This window comes from Nyctibius grandis, chromosome 13 (genome assembly GCF_013368605.1).
Source record: "Nyctibius grandis isolate bNycGra1 chromosome 13, bNycGra1.pri, whole genome shotgun sequence".
Lineage (NCBI taxonomy): Eukaryota > Metazoa > Chordata > Aves > Nyctibiiformes > Nyctibiidae > Nyctibius > Nyctibius grandis.
Genome location: NC_090670.1, coordinates 10,883,998 through 10,906,421, shown reverse-complemented (window position 1 = coordinate 10,906,421; position 22,424 = coordinate 10,883,998). Strand labels below are relative to the sequence as shown.

Here is a 22,424-nt window from a genome sequence, read left to right as displayed (position 1 = left end):
AGAAGAAAGAAATGCAAGTCTAGGGGAGGTGTTACAATCCCACTCACAGCAGTCTATGGGGCACTGGTTAGACCCTCAGAAAAATCCTTCAGCATCAACAGATCAGAGAGGTGGCATCACACAAGTTTCCAGCTGCTGTTGTTTTCCCTGGAAAACTTTTTTATCACCACTTTTCCCCCCAGATTTAGGTTTATGGCAGGACCTAGGATGTGTTATGTGATGAGTGTGAATCACCAGCATTCAGCCTACTCTGGATGCTTGTTTGGACTGCTCAGCTATTCTGAGGCTGCCTGCAATGGTCTGGGACAGGACTCATGTCCCATATGACTTCAGTTTATGTTTCTGTCAAGATGTAAATTCACAGAGTAATGAAATGAGCCCCCATAAGGGACCAGGGCTGGGAAGGAGAAAGTTCTTTTACCTCCTATAGCACCTAACCCACCCCATGCTGCAGGACGGGGTCACTGTCTTCTCTCTGTAGGTAGGGGGAAGCTGAGGCAGGAAAAGTGAAATGACTTGCCCAGGGTCATTCACTGGTGGCTAAGCCAGAAGGCTATCCACATTAAAGAAGGTTAAAAAGGAGCAGAGAAGGGCTCCTGAGTGAGCTGGTGAACAGAGGGCACATGGTATAAAAGCAGTATAGAAGAATATAGCTTGCTCAGCCTCGGTAAAGCAAGCTGGCAGTGATGTGACTTTTTTCTCTATAAATACATCTGGAGGGTAAACACCAGGGAAGGGGAAAAAGCTATTTAAGCTGAAGGACAATAGTGGCACAAGAAAACATCCATATTAATGTTTGAAGAAGTAAAAGAGTAGGTTATGGGGAGAAGGAAGGGATGAATGAATGGCTTAGAGGAAAGACAGAGGAGATACAGGCAGGACAAACCACAGAGCTGCCAGGCAGGGGCCAAGCGGGAGCTGCCTTGCCCAGGGGAGGATTCCCACGGGATCAATGCCCTCGCAGGGCTTGGGGTCCACACGCTTTCCACCTGACAAGATTAAATGAAGAAGCAAAATTAGACAATCTTTGGCACGAGGTGGGAGAAGGAGGGGAAGCGTAGGGCAGGAGTGGGGTTGCGGAGGCGTCACGGCAGAGATGCTCAGTGCAGGATCTGGGCGGGCTGCGCAGGGAGCACTGGGGAACAAGCTGGCTGCCGCCCTGATCCCCAACACGAGCAGCAGAAAAGCAAGTGCCTGGGCCCACAGGAGAAGCTGATGCCTCATCCCCCCGGGCTTTCTGCACGCACTGGCAGGTGCTGGGCAGACCCACGATGCCCCTGGGTTGTGCACGGACCAGCAAGGGGTACAGATCCCCCAAAATGTCACCAGCCAGCGCAGCATCCCCAGCAGAACCCATGCGTTCTGCTGTCCAACTGGTTCAGAGGCAGAGCCAGACACTGCTTTCTCACCCCCTCTTCCAGGAGCAAGCTGGGATTTCCACAACCATTAAAAACAAGCCTTTGTTATTAGCCCTGTGAATTATTTATTATATCATAATTAATGCAGGACTGTTAACGGCCATGGCAAAGCTCCCCAGCTTGCTTGTCTGTGAACACTGCTTCACTTCTGCTCACCGTTGCAGCATTAAATATGCATTGGGACTGATAAATGGATCCAGTGCGCTGATCGCTGCGAGCCTGTTGAACAAAGCGCTCCGAGCCTGAATACCTCCCTCGGGAAGGGCTGTGCTGGCGTAAACCGGAGGCGGCGGGGGAGTAAGGCATCTCCCAGGCAGGACAGGCTCGCTCCCTTCTCGCAGCTCATCCCATTCCCTGCTCTTACCACTGAACGGGGACACCTTCCCAGAGATGGTATCTGAGCCGTCCTCAGGTAAATCAGTCCCTTCAGGCTCTTGCTTCATGTCTGCCCTCTATCTTTTCAGGTCAGGTTTGGAGCAGATGAACCCCTCTGAGCCCTCCTTGCTTTTCAGCCCTGCTAGGTTTGCAGAGACACCAGCCAGGGCACAGAGCTCCAGGGACAGTGACCATGAGGCTCTGGCATGCTCTGAGAGGGTGCCCAAGCCTCCGACAGACAGGAGGAGCTGGAGGCTTCCCCAAATTTCCTAAGCCTTGGCAGAGGACTTGCAGCCACCTCCATTCATCATCTCTCCTAAGCACCTCTGCAAACACTTCTTTGGCATAAGAGGGGATTTTGGTTCCCCGTTCCCTCATCCTTTGTCACAGGGGACTCAGGTGCTCCTGGAGCAGCACCAGTACCGGTTGCTCCACCACTTCTTGCCCTCCCAGCCAGCTGCAGGGCGGTGGAGAGAAGCCCACCTCTGCAGAGCATGGTGCACTGTCACTTGTCCCCATCCATGGCCGTTCTCTTCTGTCTAGTGGGCAGGCTGCAGGTCAGCAGAGCAGGAGGCCCTGTGTCTTCTGCTGTGGAGGAGATGATCGAGAAAGGAGCCTGCAGAACCAGAGAAGATGCCTCCATCACAGCCCCAGAGGGGGATGCCTGCTCTGGCAGGGCCTCACAGGATACTTGAAGAGAAGGGGTGGACTTCGGTTGCCTTCAGTAGTTTCACAGGGTTTAAGAAAATGCCCAGAGAGAAGGAGGGAGATGAGGAGTAGCTCACCTAATTAATAAAAACAAGAGGAAATTAACAGCTGCTCTGAAGATGCTGAACTTTTTCACTCCTTTCTCAGATCAGCCCTTAAGAATTAAAGCAATTCCAGAGCATGAGGCTTCCTCAGACTCAATCGGCTTTTAGGCAGAGAGCTGTGCTGGGAATACCTGGGGACCAGGATCCCATAAGGACAGGTATTATAGGATGCCTCAGGGACTCCCTAACAAGCTCACTGGTTATTAGAATGGTGAAAAACAAACCAACCCAGCCAAACCCAGGTTTAGTGCAACAAATCAACCTGCCAGGGATCAACACCTAGGAAGCCTTTACTTCCTACCCCACCAAAATCCCCTCCCATTAACATCCCTCTGTCAGGCGGTGTCCAGGTTTCAGTTATGGCTAAGTTTGATTTACATCTGGAATATGGCTATACAGCACACAGGTAAGAGACAGCAAGATCAAGAGACAGCAAGATCAAGAGACAGCAAGATCGCAGCCTGGCTCCACGACATTGCTCCAAGCAGCCTTTCACTGGCTGAGCTGGTGCCTGAGAAAGGATTATTTCAAAACATGCAATGGGCTGACTCTAACACGGAGGTCTGAATCCAGTAGCCGAGAGTGGGTCTAGTGGAGCTGCTCCCATCCCACCACTCAGGGGGTTCAAAACAAGGAGAGAAAAAAGGAAACATTAAACATGTATTGTCTGGGCTAATCCTGGCCCAGCAGTGAAGTGCACTGAAAATGACCCTTCTCTAAGCTTCATCTCTCTCATTTGATGTTTCTCTTATTTGAGGATCCTTCTGGCTGCAACATCTATTTCTCTGTCAACAGCCCTGAGTGCATCTCTCTTGCTATCTTTAGTCTTGGTTTATTGATCCCTCATTCCTATCTATCCATCTAATTCTTTTGTGCTTATTTCTGCCTGTCACTCGATTCACCGAGCACACCTGTCCTGCTTTACAATGTGTAGCTCATGTCGGTCTCCTTTTCGCATTTCCCCTTCCCCGGTGAGAGGGACACCAAGCAGGGAACCGCACGGCAGCCTGCGATGCCCACATGGCTTCTGGGCAGGGGTGGGGAGAGGAGCAGCCCGGCAGAGAGAGCTGCTTTCTCTCAAGAAGAAACCCCTCCTTGGCAGGGCTGGAGCATCCCCTTGGCTGCTCCTGGGAACAGGATAAATATAAATCAGGCAGCAGCCACCCAAGCTGCGACGTCAGACCCTCTGCCCTGTTGACTCCTGCTGTGACACACCTTATTGGAGGAGATTAGTCAGAACCTCAACCCTAATGCCATCTCTGAATCCAAAACGCCAGCCATACCCTTGGAGATAAGGGCATCTTTGACAGTGGCGTCAGCTCTCCACGCTGGCTCGATCAGGGCATAGCAGGGCAAAGCAGGACACAGGGAAAGGCAGATGAAAGGATAAAAGACAGACTGAGAAAAGGGGGAGGATGGAGCTGTGCCCTCAGAGCTGCTCGTTTTATTTTCACCTTTCATGTCCTTAAAGGTGAATTGGGAAAAAAGAGGCCAAGAACAAAGCCCTATCACTTACCCTGGCTCGTTAACTCATTATCGTTAATGTGTGCCATGCTGTGGCAAGCAGAACAAGGGGAAAGAGAAGGATTTTCTGTCTCAGAGCAGGAAAATAAAGTCCCTCCTTACTGAGCAGACAGCCACTTTTCAGAGGGCTTAACCTGATGGATGCTCAGATTGCCTGGCCATCCCTCCCCAGGGCTTGGCAGGGCTGAAACCCTCGCAAAGGGTCTGGTCCATATTTTCCTGCATTTCTGTGGGACCCAAGCACGCTGGAGGCCCCATCTCTGGACACCACCGAAGCACACATTTAGTGGGCACATAGCATATCGAGAGTGACACCCAAAACCACTGGGTGATCCATCTGTTGTGAAGGTTGGCAGTCAGAGACTGGCTTATCCTCTGCTGGGCTTAAAGCACTAACAGAGGCTCAAACTCATTAACAGCCACCACAGCTACTTGTGGTGGACAAGGTAGGGTTGGAAACCCAGACCCTGGCCAGAAGGTAGGTCTGGGTCCTCAGCAAGCATCAGTCCCCTGTGTCTATCGCAGCTCTCATAAGGATGGCTCGTAACTGTGAAGTGCCTGTTGTTCTCCAGACAAAGCTAAGCAAGTACATATACAACCTTAAATCTCACCAGTGCAGAACCAGGACCCCAAAAATCTGTGGCTTTATAACAAGCCCCAGGAGTAAACCAGGATGAGAATAGGAACAGAGGATAGAGGCATGGACACTTGCCCCATGCTCCCAGCCTCTAGCATGGTGTGGTTTCAGAGACTTCTCAGGCTGACTTGTTTGTTTTAAAAGCTGCTGTGCTCCAACACAGGCCACAGCAGTTCATGACTGCCAGAAGACCAGGGCTTTGGGGACAGGACATGTTAGGGAACCAAACTCTCATCCACACTGCAGAGGGAACAGAGGGAGGGAAGGAGGAGTGTGGCAGTAATTCAGCCTTAATTAGCCTCATCAAATATTCATCTGGCAATTTCTCTGAATTTACAGAGAACATTAACAACATCAATACGATTCATTGACTCTTTGAAGATCCCACAGCATAAAGCTGACCCACTCCACAAAGAGAGAACAGGCTGGGAAGAAAGGGCATGGGTTTAAGCAGGCAGTGAAGTGCCATGGGGATGGGAGGCCCCAGGCGCTGGGATTTGCTCCAGCAGGCACTTTGGAGATGCCAAGCTTAGCCCAGACCCCTCCAGCTGACATGATGCCCCTCCCCTGCATCCCAGCTGTGGCTGGCACATTCGGACGTGGATCTGGGAGGGGGCAGGACCAGCCAGCAGCTGGGGAGCACAGTGGCACCCAGCATAACAAATGCTGCATGGCAAAGTCACGAACTGCCACGGCAGAAACCAGTGCAGAATATCCTGTGCTGGAGCAGGAGGGCGAGTTCGGTGGGTCAATGCACGGCAGTGTGATAGTCAGGTTGGGTAGGTCTCTGGAGCGCTCACCACTCCTGGCCAGAACTGGGTTTGGAGGTGACAGCTGAGAAATTTTCTGGGCTGTTGCTTGGCTCCAGAGATAACACAACCTGTGCTGTTGAGCAGCTAGGAAACGTCTCAGCCTGAGGTCTATCAGCAGCAGAACCTCACCATTGTCCTGATCCAAGACCAAGGTTGGAGGAGAGAAAAGGAATAACAGCCAACTACTCCATGCAAACAGGTCCATAAGTCTGAGCTCTCACAGAAAGCACAAGCTATGCCCTTCGTGTCTGACAGAAAGCAATCAAGCCAAGGCCAATTTACAGGGAACCTTTGCCATTGCTTTGCAGTAGAAAGATTTCCATAAACTGCTGGGTTTTGTGGTTTTTTTTTTCATGAGACATTTTGCCTCAATTTGTCTTTCACAAAAGGTCATTTTTAAAGACAGCAGTCCACTGGCACCCATCACTCAGAGGCTCTGACAAGCCAAAGGAACTGTCCGTCCACATTTTGCCTCCTGGCTCCATTGAAGGTTTTGCATTCAACGTTTTTTATTTTCGTAACGGAGTTTTCCCTTCAAGGCCAGCACATTATCAGAAACCAGAGCAGGAAAATAAAGTCATGTGTATCAGCACACATTATTAAGAATAATCATTTATACTTCGCTTTCATTGGGGGGGCTGGAAGGTGAGCATGAGCCATGCCTGGATTCCGCAGCTCCTGCCAGCCCACATTCGTGAGTGCACTGAGGATGCAAGGGGTGGCCCAGGGACACCTGCTCAGCACACAGCCATCAGACAGGGACCGGAGACCGGGTAGGAGGGAGAAGGGACCGCCAGGGCAGGAGGGGAACAGAAAAGGCTCATCCTGTAGTATAGCACCTGTTGTTCATAACTGTGACATAGACAAATGATTAAAAATTCCTTAGCTGAGGTAGGGTGAGCTACCTAGGGCCCCAAAGTAAGCTGCAGTAGCAGCATTCCAAGCCCAAGCCTTAAAGATGTGGGCACAGATGATGCAAAAGACCCCAGGGCTACCCACATCTCATGGATGTCAAGGCAAACTTGGGAGCTGAACAAAATCCCTCCCAGGGGTAAGAGAAACGCCAGAGATCAGATGTCCTGCATATGGGCAAGGCACCAGACTCAGTCAAGTCAGATGCAACGTGAACTCACAGACCAGGGAAGAAAGAGCCGAGGATAAGGCCTGCTAGAAAACACATAAAACCAGCCCCAAGTGGACTCATGTTTCTCGAAACCCCCACAGTGACCAGCACATTGCTCCTGGCAGAGAGCTGAAGAGGGTGATGGCTCATTGCCCCCACTGCCTGCACCCCGAGGCACCCCGGGGGAGCTCAGCACCAGGGGCACAGGGGAAACACCTGCTTTTACTTGCACAGCAGCTTGTAACTGCTGATGGCATTTGTTAAGTATTGATTGCAGAATCAATAGGCTGTCAGTGTTAGTATCGTTTTAACTAGACTAATAATAACAACTGTTCATTGCGTTTTTGGTTATATTGTTAAAAGTTTTAGACTAACAATAAATTCATGGTTTGGCATAAGAAGGTGTGTTTGGCTTTTGGTAGATAACATCCCCCAGCTCTGCTAACACGTCTTGGTCCTGCCCTGCCTCCTGGGGTGGGTGGGATGCAGGGAGCTGCCACCCAGCTGGTGGCTCAACACCACCCCCTTCACAGAGACCCTTCTCAGGGCAGAGTCAGAGCTCACGCCTCGCAGCTCTCCCCCCTGCAAAGCGCGTTTGTGGGTCAGGGCAGAGACTAACTCACCACCTCCACCTTGCATGGCTGCCCACCACGGCCGTTGTGACTTCTAAGAACCCCTTCAGCAACTGGTCCTCACCTTGCATCAAAGGCCTTGGCACACAAAGGCACAGCGGAAAAGCACAGAGCTTTAGTCTCAGTCTGTTGCTGACACTGCTGCAGGGGCAGGTTTAGGGGATAGCACTGACTGGCTCCCATCGGCCGTGCTCCAGGTAGCTGAACCACATCCCCAGGAGCAGCCTGGGCCAGAGGCAGCAAAGGGAGGCTTTAAACCTCTGCCAAGGACAAGTCTGCCCATGAGAAAGCATCTCTATACCCATGCAGACAGCAGCATGTTACTAGTTTGTACAAGCTCCTGAGAGTATTACACCATGCTGAGCCCCTGTAGCAGCAGGGCCCCCTTTGCTCCCACACATGGGGATCAGCAGGATCCCTTTTCAGTGCAGAGGGCATCCCCTGTGGCTGCTGGGGCTTCCCACCTGCAGACACCATGGGTCTGACCACAGCATTCATCTGGTTCTGAGCAGGGCTGGAAGGATGCTGCAGGGCTGAGTTCAGAGTATCTGCCAGCAAGAGCTCAGCCCCACACCAATCCCAAGCAGGGTCCATCCCTGTTTGCTCCATCTCCTGCAGCCTCCCTCAGGATGTTCCTGGGGGCAGATGTGACAGGTACCATCCTGAAGGCTGGCATGGGCCTCACAGCCCCCCAGATTCTGCTCCACTGTGCAATCCCAGAACTTGGCATTGTGTGGGGCTCCTTAACCCTGGCAAAACCCCTCTGTGTGCCCATGCCAGCTGCACTTTCTTAATCTGGAGGCTTTCCCCACCATGAAAACCAGGTGGAGGGATACAGAGGAGCTTGGCCACCTGGCAGAGAGCTGGGTGGCCCCAAGTCCCTCATCTCAAGCAGGGGCCATTTGCACAGCTCCCCCCAGCACCCCAAACAAGCCAGGCAGCTCTGCAGCTCCTTTGCATGCCTCCCCACCCGCTTCTCTCAGCCCCTGTCCCAATGTCTGGCAGCCTTCCAGTCCTCCCGGGGGTAAGAAACAGCCTGTGCTTACAGCCCACCCAGGGTAACAGTTCACCACAACATGCTCACTTATAATTTGCTTACCCAAGCACTAAAGCAGAAATGAGGAATGGCAGCTAATTAAAAGTATCGATTCATGTGGCATTCAAAACTATCCGGAGCAAGCCAGGGAGGAAAGAGGGACGAGGAGGCTGGAAGAAGGGGGGATAGCAGGGCTGCAATGCTCCAGACGGGTGTATCCTTGCTCCCTGTGATTTCTTACCCTGGGGAAGACTTCTGCTCTAACAATCCTGCTCCTACAGCGCACCGTCCCCAAGACACTAAGTCTTGTCTTTGCCAGAGAAGTCTCCAAGACTCCCATTACATCAGCTCCATGTGAACCTTCACTGAAGCTTGGCCTGCCCCATGTATTTTTAAGACCAGCTGATGGCAGGCAGACACAGCCCCTGAAATGGAGGAAAAGCACAGTTAGGATGTGTTTCTATAGCAATGGCACAGCACACACAAAGGTTACTGCGAATATGTTGTCTTCGTGATGCGGGTACATGCAGGACTAGGAGGGTGCCTGAGGCCAGCAAATCCAGACAACTTCCAGTCTAGATGGGCCACGGCTCATCTGCTCTGCACACCATCGAATCTTCCCTGCTACAAGAAGATGGTTTTTAGCACCAAAGTCAGTGTCTATAGGTTGCATGGGAATGGGCACGGGGGAGATGGAGACCATCATCAGGGACTTGGGTGTCTGCTGTGGCTAGGTTTCTCTCAGTAGAAACACCCAGTTCGTTAGATGAGGAAGGTGCTTATGACAAGACAGGAGCTGAGGCTGCCTGTGCCTGGCCAGCATGGGTCTGTCTGGAAAGGAAGGTGGCTGCTGAATCCTCACTGCTCAACAAGAGCAAAAACTTTGTGCCTCGAGACAAGCCAAGTGAAGAGCACCTAGACAGCACTCTGCCAGTGACAGAGCTATGAATAGACTCAGAAGCACCCACAGCCACCCATGAGGTGAGAAACTGCTGCTCTCTTGCTCTGCATTACCCATATCACCATCTTCCCACCCCTCTGTCTTGTGTAGCTGCCGATAGCTGTCCTCATGGGGTTGGAAAAGAGCCAGAAACTGGGACTGAAAGCTTGCTCCCCATCCTTCTGATCACACACACCAAGCAGATGCCACCATGGCCTAGATTACAAAGGAAGCAGGGTACCCAAGTGTAGCATCACCATCTGAGGGCTCAGAAGTAAGGCTGATCCTGCAGGCAAGGACTTTTGCTCTGGATATGCTCCAAAAGCTTCTCGGAGAGGTGCCAGAGCACCTTCAAAACTTCTTACCTTCAAAACTACCCTGACAGCCTCCTCAGCGAGCTTTGCATCCACATCATGGGCATGGGCCCTGGGACAATCTTCACCCTCTGCCTGCTGTGTTATTAGGGCTTCCTCTGATCTCCAGGGAAAGCTGTGGGGGATTGCAGGCACACACTTAAGCTCCTTCTTCTCCCTTTCTTCCAGCGTACCTTGTTTTTCCCAGACACCAGCCTGCCCTACCCAAGCTATTGCATCCCATCCCGCCTAGCAAAGCACCCAGGTAGTTCTTCCTAGCGCACAGCCAGACACAGGGGGGGCCAGCAGCCACTCCCCCAGCATGCTCCCCATCCCGCACCACACGCAGGGAGGAGATCAAAGGTCCTGCTACAGCTGCAGGTAATCCGGCCAGGCAGGCAGGCAGAGGGATTCACTCTCTGTTCCAGACTTTATCTGGCTCCAAGAAGGATAAGCCTAAATCCTCTACTGTATTTCCCCTCCCTCCCCTCCACCCTCTAGTCCAGAAGGCGTAATGTGACATGTGGCTGAGACCAAAAGGCAATGTTTAGGTACAGGTCCAGGAAAAAAATGTGTCGTTTGAGGCAGGGAGGGGACAAGGGTGACTGAAGTCTCAGAGGAAGGAGAGGGAAGGACACCTGCAGTCTACAGACATCCCTCCTTGCAGACGTTGGCTCTGCAGGCTCTCACCCTAAACCATCTGCATGGAGACATGTCTCCCATCGCAGAGGCTGGAGGAACCAGCCAAGAAGGATGTCCCTGCAAAGGTGGCAAGCTTACAGGGAACAAGTCCTGTGCCAATGTCACCCAGCCCAAGCCTGGATCCTGGCTTCAAGACCCAACTCAGACCCTACCACTGCAACCCTGACAAGGCTGTCTGGCTCCAACACCCCACAATGCCCTGGCACAGATTACCTGCACCGTGGAGCTCCCAGCAATGGGCAGAGCCTGCTAGGCTCTCCCAAACCCCACCTTGCACCAACTGATTTACTGACCACCATCTCAGCTTGAGCCTTTCCCCCATGGACCACACGCCTGGGGAGTTTCTCTTAGGAGACCACCTGCAGGGCTGGGCTGAGGAGGGCACCAGAGAGAGCCCCATGATGGGGCAAGCAAGCCTTCACCTTCAGGAACCCCAAGCTGGTGGGTCAGGGGAAGAAGGGGTCCCAGGTTTTTCCCTCCATCTCTCCAAGGGAGATGGCTGAGGTGGCTTTACTTCCTGCTCACCCATCGCCCTGAGCTGCTGTCATGGCAATACATGCTCTGATTCAGGAAGGAATGGGTACTTTTGCTTGTTTAACCAAGAAGGAGGCAGCACCCTGGTATTTTGAACAGGAAAGGAAGAGGGGAACAAGTGAGACAGTCAGCACGGGAGCTCACAGAGAGGCTGACCTGGACCTGCACAAAGTGAAGGTCTGCAGCCTCCTGCCACCTGCAAGAGGGGTGCAATGGTCAGCCACTTTGGCTCTGCTCCTCATGGCTGGGAAACATGCTCGTGGGAATGGTGACACTGCCCCCATGCCACACTGAGAACGCACATGAAAACAGGGCTGATTGATAGAGGGCTTGAGCTCCACAAGACAAAACTGGGACTGAGCACCCACCAGTCTGTATGACATGCTGGGTGCTCAGCACCAACCTTCCCCTCCAAAGGGCAGACCACACCTCAGTGAGTCGAGATTCACTGAAACACCTCAGGAAGGTACTCAGATACTCATCAGGGGCTGCAAAGAAAACACACATTGCCTAGCACCACCAAAACCCCTTTGGCAGTAGCTCCTACGCTGGTGGGTGATGGCTGTCCTCTCCAGCCATTTCGCAGGATCAGCCCCAGGACACAGCACATCCAGCATCGCCCACGGACCATGAGAACAAGCTGAGCATAGAGCCTTTTCTTTGAAACCCCACTCATACCTGCAGGAGAAGCAGGCAGTGCTTTGATTTCAGAACTATTGAATCCAAATGTTCGTGAGCAATCCATCCCCCTTCAGGGAACTGCTGCATGGCAGTCTCATGACCTTCACCACCTCCACATCCCAGCCCCTGGAGAACGGGTGGAAATCTTGCTCACAGCAACCCCCTGCTTATAGTGCCTCACTCCTGGGAAGGCAGCACCAGCAGCACACAGGCAGCCCTGGTTCCCTTGGGTGCAGAGGATGCAGGAGCTGGCAGAGGCAAAGCCATCTAGGGAGCACTCAGAGGGGCCTGTGCTGGAGAGCTTGGAGCTGCCTCCAAACTTTCCTGATTTTCAAGAGACTTCGGTCCAGCTGAGCCCATAGAAGAGACACAATGCAGTCAGGAAGACAGAGAAAGACTGGAGCTTGCCCACTGCTGAGGTCTCGGCTGGACAGCCAGACCCCATCTCAGCCGTGCAGAGCAGACTATTGCAGTGGCACACCACTATGAAGACCATCACCAAGTTCAGCAGCACCAAGAGCAGCTGTACTGCTGCCCCTGCCCACATGCCAGAACCGCAGTCATTGGGGATCCCAGTGAGCTGTGAGCCAACTATCCCCACAACCTCTGCGGTTCACACCTTTGTCCAGCACTGCATGCACCATAACAGGTCTCACTGGGGTGAGTCTGCTGTGCTGCAAGACTCAGAGGCTTCAGGCTTCATGCCAGACCCTGGGCTTGAAGCCAGGCCCACTCTGCAATCCCAAAATCCAATGGTCCAAACTCATATGAACCCTGCTTGCAGCTTGCTGACCTAACTTACCTCTGGAGAAGGAGCAAAGCCCCAAAGATGGTCTCTTGCGCTGCAGTCTCCAGCTCTGCTGTCCACAGCCTAAGGAGAAGAGGTTATTTTGGGGCATGAACATTTTAAAAGCAGGTAGCCAGGAGGCAGGAGCTATCACTGTTGCGTCCTGGCAAGCTCTCTCCATTTCCCCCAGCTGCAAAACAGGTACTTACACTTCCCAGAAGCCGATGAGAGTGCTTTTTCTGGGTATCACCCAGCGATGATTATTTCATTCCTAGAAGCGGTGTTCAGAGAGAAGGAGGGAAACCCACACCACACGACACATTTATGGTTGATTCACCCACGAATCCCAGCCCTTTTCCTGCGGTAGAGGCAGGCAAGGTCTGAAGATTTACTCTTTCGTAGCAGCAGATTTGTGAAAAACATCTGTCGCAGAAGTCAGGGGGCTTCCCTGGCTCAGTGGCACTGGAAGGGGTGGCTGCCTGGTGAGGAACACGTTTCCCCCCAGTCTGACCTCTCTGGAGGTCAATAATTTGCTCTGTATTTGATGTCTCCCACCCACAACACACAGCTGAGAAAGTTTCTGTTGTATAGGGGATTATTTTTTGCAATGGGAGAGATCTAAAAGAAGGAAACGATTGATAATATACGAACAAAGCAGTTTAATGTACCGCGGTGCACAGGCAAGTCTCTGCAGGGTGCTGAGCAGACCCTTACACTGAGCACCCTCAGCTTCTCCTCCTGGATGCCAGCCCTGAGGAGCAGCCTTTGGCAGCCCCATCTCCAGGAGAGCCTTACGGGACAGAGGTATGTACTGAAACCACCTGTAAAATGGACCACAGCCAAAGCTGTATCATCTGCTGTGCCCCGTGTCCGCTCTGCTGGGAATTTAGGCAGCCCGCAAGTGCAGCTGTGCCATTGTGTGCTTCTCTCTAACGCTCGGTGTCCTGCTCACTGAAAAAAATCACGGAGCTGCTGCTAATTTCATTAGCAGGCCCATCAAGCGGCTCATCAATCTATGATTTCCTGGCTTTCCGCCTTGAGGAAACAAGTAGGATCTGCTCTGAATTCACAAAGCCATCCTCTGGGGTAATTTGCCTGGAGGCTTAAAATTTCCCCAGTGGATTATTATCTCGGATTAAAACTGGAGGAGGAAGTGGTCTTGTTTCTTTTTTATTTTTTTTTCCCTAGAATAAGCCAGAACGTCCCCTAAGCTACCAGGCACCCTAAGCATCCCCCCGGCCAGCCCTGCTCAGCAGCAGCAGAGCAGCAAAGCCCACAGACCCCCAACCTGCAGCCCCTGGAGAGGGGCACGGATTAGGTGCGTGGGGGCAGGCAGAAGGGGACTGAGAAGCGCCGGGGTGATGGAAGAGGCTCCAGCTCAGCTCCAGCTCCATCGGGAAACACTCCAGGTTGTGTTGCCAAACGCTCGGCTGCCCCACGCCTGCCGAAACGCGAGTGGCTGCGAACACAGGGCCCGCACGGAGGGTCCCGGTTGCGGGGCTGCATCCAGTGCCATGCCCGCCCGCCTCTGCTTCCCGGCAGGGAGGATGCTCTGCGAGCTACCTGCCTGCCGTGGTCAAGGAATGAGCGGTAAATTCAGGAGGGATAAATCCCAGGAAAGGGGAAAGCTGGGAGCCAGGGCTCTTGGTGTTATGAGAAAAAGCAGAACAGAAACCACCTCATCGTCAACCAAAATCATCTCAGTAATAAAAAAAAAAACAAAAACCCAACCACAAAAACAAACAAACAAAACCAACCAAAACCAAAACCAAACAAAAACAAACAAAAACAACAACAACAACACCCCCCCCCCCCAAAAAAAAAAACCAAACCAGAAACCCTACAATTTAATTTACAGACAAACGACTTTTTAATCTTATCCCAAATTCCAGTTTTGGTAATTTAACCTTCCCTCCCCCACCAATCCCAAAAAGCAAGGCCATTACTTTTAAATGGAAAGTTCTCGTACAAAATGGAGAGAGGCAGTCTCATACTGGAGGGAAAAGAAAGGACAAAGCAAGTACCCTCAGTTTTCCACCATGAACCTGTCTGGGTTGATACCTCTCCATGTGTCATCCCATTATTTTAGCCAAACAACTGGCTAAAATTGACCCAGCACATGAATTCCTCCAAAATTCCCTTCTCCACCAAACGTTCTTCTCCTTGGAAAACAGCTGCAGCCCACCCCACAGACCCAGTGGGCAGGAGCAGGAGGTCCCAGATGTCTACATGCGGGTCAGAGCAAGCTACGCAACCACAGCGAGAAGTGAGGTTGCATCCCCCAGTCCCAGCACCTGCACAGCACGGTTAGGCATGGATGGCGTTACTGCTTGTGCTGAGGTTGCTGTGGATTGTAGGGTTTTGGTGGCCTTTCCTGCGCTGCACCCCTCACCAACAAGCTGCTCGCACCATGGAGCCCACAGGGCTGCAGCACAGCCTGGCAGAGCTTTGCTGGCGCATGCGATGGTGCCACGTTTTCACCCTCGCACATGTGTACCCCTGTGGCTCTGCCACTCATTTCTCCTCCAGAAGGCAACGGGCCTGCAAAGCCCCAAAACTCCTGCTGAGTACAAGAAAACCTCCTGCCTAAGAAAATAAATGTGTTCTGCATTCTCTCTGAGCTCCCCACAGCAAAGCAAATACGAGCACAGTTGGATCCCAACACTGCTTTGTTCCTTAAAAACATGTAATTTCAGTCAAACCCTTCCTGGCACATCTGGCCGTCATTGGATAGAGGAGAGAGACAGTTACGGTCTCCCTGCTGCACATAGCACAACAGGCGCTGTCGGGCCAGCAAGCCACGGTCTTTACCTCTGTATTGTACTTGTCACCCGAGACATCCACAGCCCAAATGGAAACCCCACTGCCTCCGCAGCGGGAGGGCTTGGGAACGCTGTCCCCCAGGAAGGTCCGGTGTTCGGGGTACCAAGCTGCCCGCGGCAGGTGCCGTTTGACAGCACCAAATATAGCAGAAGGGAAAAGAGAAGCAGGCAGGAGGATGGCAGCTGCCCGCCCTTCCAGCTAGATGTCCAGCCTCAGTGTGGGTGGTGGAGATGACCTAGGTAGTGGCAGTGACCCAGACAAGCCTCCCCATTTGCAGATGTAAGAGGCACCATTTGGACTGGCTTAGTTGAGTTTTGGGATCTTGCGGGTAAGGAGTCTCTCGGTGCAGACTGAGTGTCTGCAGCACTCAGTGGAGACTATTTACCTAAAGTGAGTTATAAAGGCTGAACCCAAAACGCATTTGTAAACATCTGGCTTGTGTTCTGGTCTCTCATTGGGGTGTTTTTGTTATCTGCAAGGCATGCGTCATCTTCCAAAGCCCTTCTCCTCTTTGGTCCCTGGCACATGGCAGGCAGGCTCTGTCCACCACAACTCTGCATCTCCTCAGCATACGTGGGAGCTCAGCATGTCCAGTACCCCTCCATGCAAGGTTCACGTCCCACCTTCTACTAAGGCAAATAGGAGGAAGGAGGTGTGATGGGCACAGACCTGTTGCAGAAGCTGGGAGGAAATGTTAGCAGTGGCATTAGCCATTCTCCTCTTTTTAATGATCCAAGTCCAAGGTCTCCAATCAAGGCAATAGGAAAAGGGACAGGCTAGAGGAGGACCTAGGACAATCAACTGATTTCGAGACATCTCAGGAGCTGCCATCAAGGCAGTGGCAGCAGCAATGCTAAGGACCTGAGAGAAGTCCCTGACAAGGCAGCTACAGGATCTGCCTCGTGAAATAGTAAACACTGTTTCAGCACAAGGCCAGACATCATCCAGCTGACCTCTGCATCCCCTCATTGCATCCCACCAAGTAAAACTTTCTCCTCGTCTTCAAGCAGACCATCTGAGCTATCAGAGAAGAAGTCCTCCAGATCCTGCTGACTCATCTTGGACTCCAGAACAGTGATGCGTTGCTTGAGCTTCATCTGGGCATCATTGTACTCTGTCAGGAGCTGGCCAAAGCGGGTGTGCAGTGTGTCCAGGTTCAAGGCCAGCCTGTCCAGCTTCTCCTCCGTGCTCTTCCCTTCTGTGCTTGCCTCTTCAGCTGACTCATCCAGCAGCCCTTCCTTGATCAGGATCTCCCGGCCACGCTCCTCCAAGACCTTTTTGGCATCAGGATACTCTGTGACTGCTTCCATAAGATCTTCCTTTGACAGGCAGAAGAGATCAGAGTAGCCCAAGCTACGGATGTTGGCTGTGCGCCTGTTGCCCATTTTGCTCCCTTTAATGTTGAGGATGCTGATCTCACCAAAGCAGCCTCCTGCAGTGAGCAAAGCATACTGTGTCGTTCCGTCATCTGCCACCACAGCCAGCTTCCCCTCCTTGATGATGTACATCTCTTTCCCAATGTCTCCTTTCCGGCAAACATAATCCCCTGGACTGAACACCTGAGGGCGAAGCTTCAGCACCAGCTCCACCAGTAGACCTGCCTCACAGTCCTGGAAAATCCTCACCTTCTTCAGTGTCTCCAGGTGAACATTGATGGCAATCTCTGCCCTTAACTTATCAGGGAGATTCTTGAGGACTTCCCTTTCATCTACTGCCTTCTTATTGGTCCACAGGTAGTCAAACCACTTGATGACTTTGGTTTCCATGTCTTTGCTTACCTTGCGGAACTGCATATAGTGTTTGATGGCATCAACTTTTGCCTGGAACTCTGCCCTGGTGGCATTCATGTTGGATATCATGGATCCCACATTCCCCACAATGGTGGCAAAGATGAGGACACCAATGAGGAAATCAAAGATCACAAAGAGGTACTCTTCATCACGCACAGGGGGAGGGGTCTCTCCGATGGTAGTCAAGGTCAACGTAGACCAGTAGAGACAGTAGACATACTCCCGGGTCAGAGACCCATATTCACTGTCTGTGATGTTGGGATAGACCCAGGTGTCCTCTCCAAAGCCTATGGCCTTGGAGATGGCATAATAAATGCATGCATTCCAGTGGATGATGACCAGGATATAAAGAACCAAGTTGCTGATGCGGAAGACGTTGGGGTGGCTGGTTCTGGTCTCAGTCCTATCAAAGAACTCAAACATACGGGAGAAGTGCAGCAGCCTGTTGAAACGCAATTCAGGGCAGTGCAATCCCACAGCAAAGTATGCCAGGTCTGTGGGCAGGATGGAGAGAACATCCAGCTTGAACTGTAAGGTGTGGATGTAGTTATCCCGTAACTTCTTCAGGTCCTTAACCAGGAGGCCCTGTTCCAAGAAACCTAAGAGAGAAGCAAATGACAGAATTATCTTGGCTTATATTCAACTTTTCTGCAGACTTTGTAAGCACTTCTGAGAAACATTTGATGGTATGCCATGCATGTGTGTGCACACATACACAGGGTCATCCAAATATTACCAGTCCCACCTGATCTACTCAGTTTACAAGCATTTGTTATTACTCAAGCCCTTCATCTGGCAAAAGCCACCTAAAGATACCACTTAGGGATTTACTCTTGCCATGATGAAATGGGGACACAAAGGTTTCCATCCTCCAGATCAAGAATTATTGCAGTTCCGACAGAAAATGTACAGCCACCTGCCGCATTCTGAGAACATTAAATTCTACCATTTTTCTGTGTAGATAATTCATTAGCTTAACTGATGCAAAATCAGAGCTACAGACCTTCAACTATGTCCGAATACTAATAGTAATGCAGGTAATTTTGTACAATTATTCAAAGGTGAAGTTGAAAACTGGGATGATTAATCTTTCATTCTGAAACTTACTCCATTTCTCAGATCTTTGAATTAGTTTCTTTCTCCGGATACTGCTTCGTACTAGTGAATGCCAAGGTAGACAAAGCCTTCCTTCCAACGGAGCTGTAGATGAGGCCTCTCCCTTGCAGCTCATCTCCACTTTTAGGGGATTAAAGCAAAGCACTCACAAGGCAGGATGCTGCTTCTGCTTACCTGTGCGCAGGCGGATCACTATGTCCCCAATGTAGACAGAGTCTGAGATGTAGTCTAGCACCAGCCAGAGGACAACATAGGTCTTTTGCAGGTCACTGAAGCAAGCCCTTGAGGAAGGTCATAAAAGAGGGTGGTGAGACCAACAAATTTTCATATCATCTCCAACTATTACAGCTAAATATAAGCTGATTCTGAGGCTCCTAACTCTCTGCAACAGAGCTTGGGCACTTGCCCTTCTTCTACAAAGTAAAACCCGCTTCTCTGAAAAATCTGCCCTACCTTGACCTAGGTAAAGCAATGTCTTGAAACTACCTCCCAAGTGCACCTTGCAGCTTTACCCCAAAATCGTGGTCCTTTCCAACTGGGGCCAGAGGACGGATGCTCTGCCTTTGCACCGCAGCAGTCACAGTGATAGCAGGGTTCCCACCAGCCCCAGCTCCACCAGTGTCAGTTGTCTGATCCTGGCTGAGCCACAACAACCAGGAGAACAGGAGGATGAGAGGAGACAGGGACCCTACAACCTCCCAGCTCACCTGGCTACGAGCAAGCACCAGTTATAGAGAACAGGAAGTGCAATGACAGCCAGCCAACGGTAATACCAGTCCCCTGCAGGGTCCACCACAAAGATCTGCCATTTCTTCCTGGAAGCAGAGAGAAGCCAGAGCTGGCAATGTATGAATAAATGGCTAAACATAAAATAGGGTTGGAAGGAACTATCCTAGCCACATCCTTCATCCCTTGCACTAGACTGGCATAAACATAGCTGCAGTTTGAGTGCCAGCCTGTAAGCTAAAACCAATCCCAGCAGTGCTGAGCAAAAATGTCCAGCACTGTTTAAGCTTGTTTATCCCCAAAACCGGGCTCAGTAATGTTGCAGAAGAGGAAATTGTAGGACGGTAAGGCAAGGCAGGTGGTCTACATGCACACAGCACCCCAGTGGCAGAGCCAGAAACAGATGTACGGAAGAGGGTGATCAGAAAACTTCTCATTACATGACATTGCCTCTCCCAAATGAGATATGGATTAGTGCCAGACAGATCTTAAGAGAAGATTAATTAAAGCAGGAAGGAAAGTGTGCTGCAGATCAGCGGGAGCACCGGGAGGGGATGTCCAAGCCCCAGGGCAGCGACCCAGGGGGTGGCTGGCATTGCAAGGCTGCCATGACCACGATCTCACAGCTGCCTGCCTGCAGTCTTGCTCAGTCCTGGGTCCAGCCTTTGAACCGCTCCCAAGTGTTTGATCCTGCTCATCTTGGGGCTCTAAGATGTGTGCACTCCAGTCACCAGATCTCACTGGAGAAGCCGGGGAAGAGAAACTCTGTGGCTGGGCTGATAGGCTTAGCTGCTGCAGCCTGCTAGGGCAAAACTCCCTCTCCCCCTCCCCTCCCTTCCAGCTTTTGAACATGCAAAACTCCCTCCCGTGATAGGAAAAAAACAACCCACTTGCCAACAGATTTCCTGTGCCCACCCCAGTGCTTCTGACAGCTTCAAAAGCAAAACCTCTGCCTTGAACTCTCCTTCCCCAGCTGCAAAGGCAGCAGCACCTGCGGCACCCGGAGCATGGGGACCAGCACTCGGTGCAAAGCCAGCAGCGGTCCTTCCCATTCGCTCTGGGTACAGCCACAGACAGGCAGGTGGTCCAATCCCGCCAGTCAAAGGGCTTGTCTTTTGCTCAGAAAGTGTGAGTCAAATGCTCTTTGAGAAAAGGGCACTTTGCTCCCTGGGACATACAGCACCAACACACGGGAAGCACTGGCTCACCTGCAGCCAGCCAGTACTGTTGTAACACCCACAAGCACTAATAACCTCAATAATGGTGTTAATTACATCAGTCATTTCAGCTTTCAATCATCAGTGCTGCCCACGGCAGGTGGCCAGAGTCACTGACATTACGCTGACAGCAGGGCCAGGGCTGGAGAAACAGGGCTCTGGGTTAACCCAGGAAGAGGGAATAATCATCTGCCTCTTCCCAAAGGCTTTGCACCCAAGCCTGCAACCGTGGAGGCTCCCACGGCCGTGAACAGCAGCTCGTGTTCGGAGTTGCCAGACTTGAGGCTCTTCTTACCTGTGGAGCCGAGGACCTAGAAAACAGCAGAAGTTACCACAGCCTCCCCAGGAGCCCACTGGCACTGAGCAGCCCTTTCACAGCACGCTTCAGCTGCCTCTAATAATTAATAAGCTCCCCTTAACCTTGCAGGGCAGAATGTTTTCTTCCATTACTAGTAAAGACCCAGATACAAGGCTCAGATATTTTTCTCCTACAGAAAGCAATCATTTTTTGGTGTATTAATTACCATGTATAATGGTAGGGTCCAGAGTAGTCCGTGAGCTTTGCCCTTTAATTAGCCAGCAGAAGAAAAGCCAGGTTATTGCTTTTCACCGGGAGTGTGAGCTGAGGAGATGAAAGGGCTGGATTTGAAAGAGCCTTTTCAGAAAGCTGCCGTCACAGTGTCTGCTCTTGGCGGGGGCACGGGCAGCATACACACTCCCTTCATCTCCCTTCATTCTGCAGATGATGAATGAGACTGGCAAATCCCATGCGTTTGTGTTTGCTGTGGTCTCCTGGGTGGAGACCCCGCATCCCCTGGCTTGTCCCCGGCTCCTCATACGCACAAGCTGAAGGTACATCTCTACAGACCCAGGGCTGGCTCCAAATGCCAACCCTAGCATTGAACGCCTCTGAAAACGGGGAGGTCTGCTAGCTGTCATGAGCCATGCAATGTGTGTTTCCTACCAGGACACGGACCAGGGGAGAGAAGACCCTATGGGTGAGGGACAGGCCAGGTTTTTTCTGTTGGACTACCAGGTCCTGTGTGCCTGCACAACAGCCCAGCGAAGCCAGGCTGGCTGCCAGGACAGGGGCTGGAGAGGGCAGGGAGGACCCTTCCCAGCACTGCGTCCTACCTCCCCCTTTCCCATCTCCATCCACCTCCGTTAGCCATCACTGCTGGGAGCCCCTGAGCACCATGCATGGCTGATCTCCAGCCAAGGACAGCTGGGGCCGCAGGGAAGGGACCCTACTTTTTGTTTTCTTCCTCGGTCTCCTCATCCTCTAGATCATTGCCAGCGCCTGCAGCCACTGTCTGGAGCTCGGGGCCCTGGAAGCGCTCGAGGAAGGGGTCTGGCCTTTGCTGCTCCTCATGCAAGCTCTTGCTGGCCCAGTCCCTCAGCACCAGCACCAGCCGGACTATCCTGGACGGGAGACAGAGGCAGAGTCAGGAGGTGTCTGCGGAGCAAGGAGAAAGCAAAAGCTTGAGAGCAAGCAGGGAGGCTACAGCTGAGAAGAAAACTCTCACAGCTCCCTCTCAAGCCCAAACATTTCCCTTTTCCCTCCTTGTGGTGATGGTGTGGGACCAAGAATATATGAGCAAGAGAGCCCACCCTGGCAGAGTCCCGCGGCTCCGTCCCCAGTCCTGCTGCTGTTTCCACAGGGACTGAGGAATGTGTGGGCAACTGGGCTGGAATGAGGCTGCCTGCAAGGGAACGGAGCCCCCGAGGCCTCCCGGGGCCCCAGGGGTGACGGAGCCATCCCCTCCCGCAGCCCTCTCCATGGGCACCGGGACACGCAGAGCAGCATCCACAGACGCTGGTTCCTGCAACCCTGGAATGCCATAGAGCAGGAGGGGATCCCGACCCTCATGCAAGTCCCCAGTGTCAAAGCCAGGCACAAAAGGCTGGGGCTCACCCCAGACCAGCGGCACACACAGGTACCTGGCCAAGGCTCGCCTGCCTTGGAAAGCGGAGGCAGCCGGCTGCTCCCCGCTGTCCGGGGGAGCCCCTCTGCGCAGCTCTGAGGAGGTGTCATCCTGGGTTGAGCAGGTCCTGCAGTGGGGAGAAGGGGCAGGTCACAGCCACACTGTGCCACCAGGGCACCTGCCCACAGCCAGACGAACCGGAGGAAGCGTCTGCCCACGCCAGGCCTCAGCAGACGCACCGAGCTGGCCCTCCCCTCCCCTGCCCCACCGCTGCCTCCCTCAACCAAACCAGGGACCAGCCTGACCTCCTGGCGCTGAGCCCTGTCCCCTCCACATCACCCTCCACTCGGGCTCGGGTGGGTGGGCAGGGGTGGCAGTTGGCCGGTGAGATCTGCAGACCATTATTCTTGGCCGTCATCCTCCGTGTGAGGAGACCACGGGCACACACCCTGCCCCCGAGA

The 22,424-nt window shown here is 52.5% G+C and overlaps 1 protein-coding gene across 1 annotated transcript; it reads right to left on the bottom strand.

Moving 5' to 3' along the window:
- Positions 1 to 14,251: 14,251 nt before the first annotated feature.
- On the bottom strand, positions 14,252 to 22,424 carry CNGA2 (cyclic nucleotide gated channel subunit alpha 2). The gene is made up of 6 exons (XM_068411829.1): positions 22,269 to 22,424; positions 21,980 to 22,090; positions 21,290 to 21,460; positions 18,803 to 18,910; positions 18,270 to 18,376; positions 14,252 to 17,578 (listed from the first exon to the last, which is right to left on the bottom strand). Exons 1-6 carry the CDS (start codon positions 22,379 to 22,381, stop codon positions 16,155 to 16,157), a joined length of 2,034 nt encoding a protein of 677 aa, XP_068267930.1. The 5' UTR covers positions 22,382 to 22,424; the 3' UTR covers positions 14,252 to 16,154.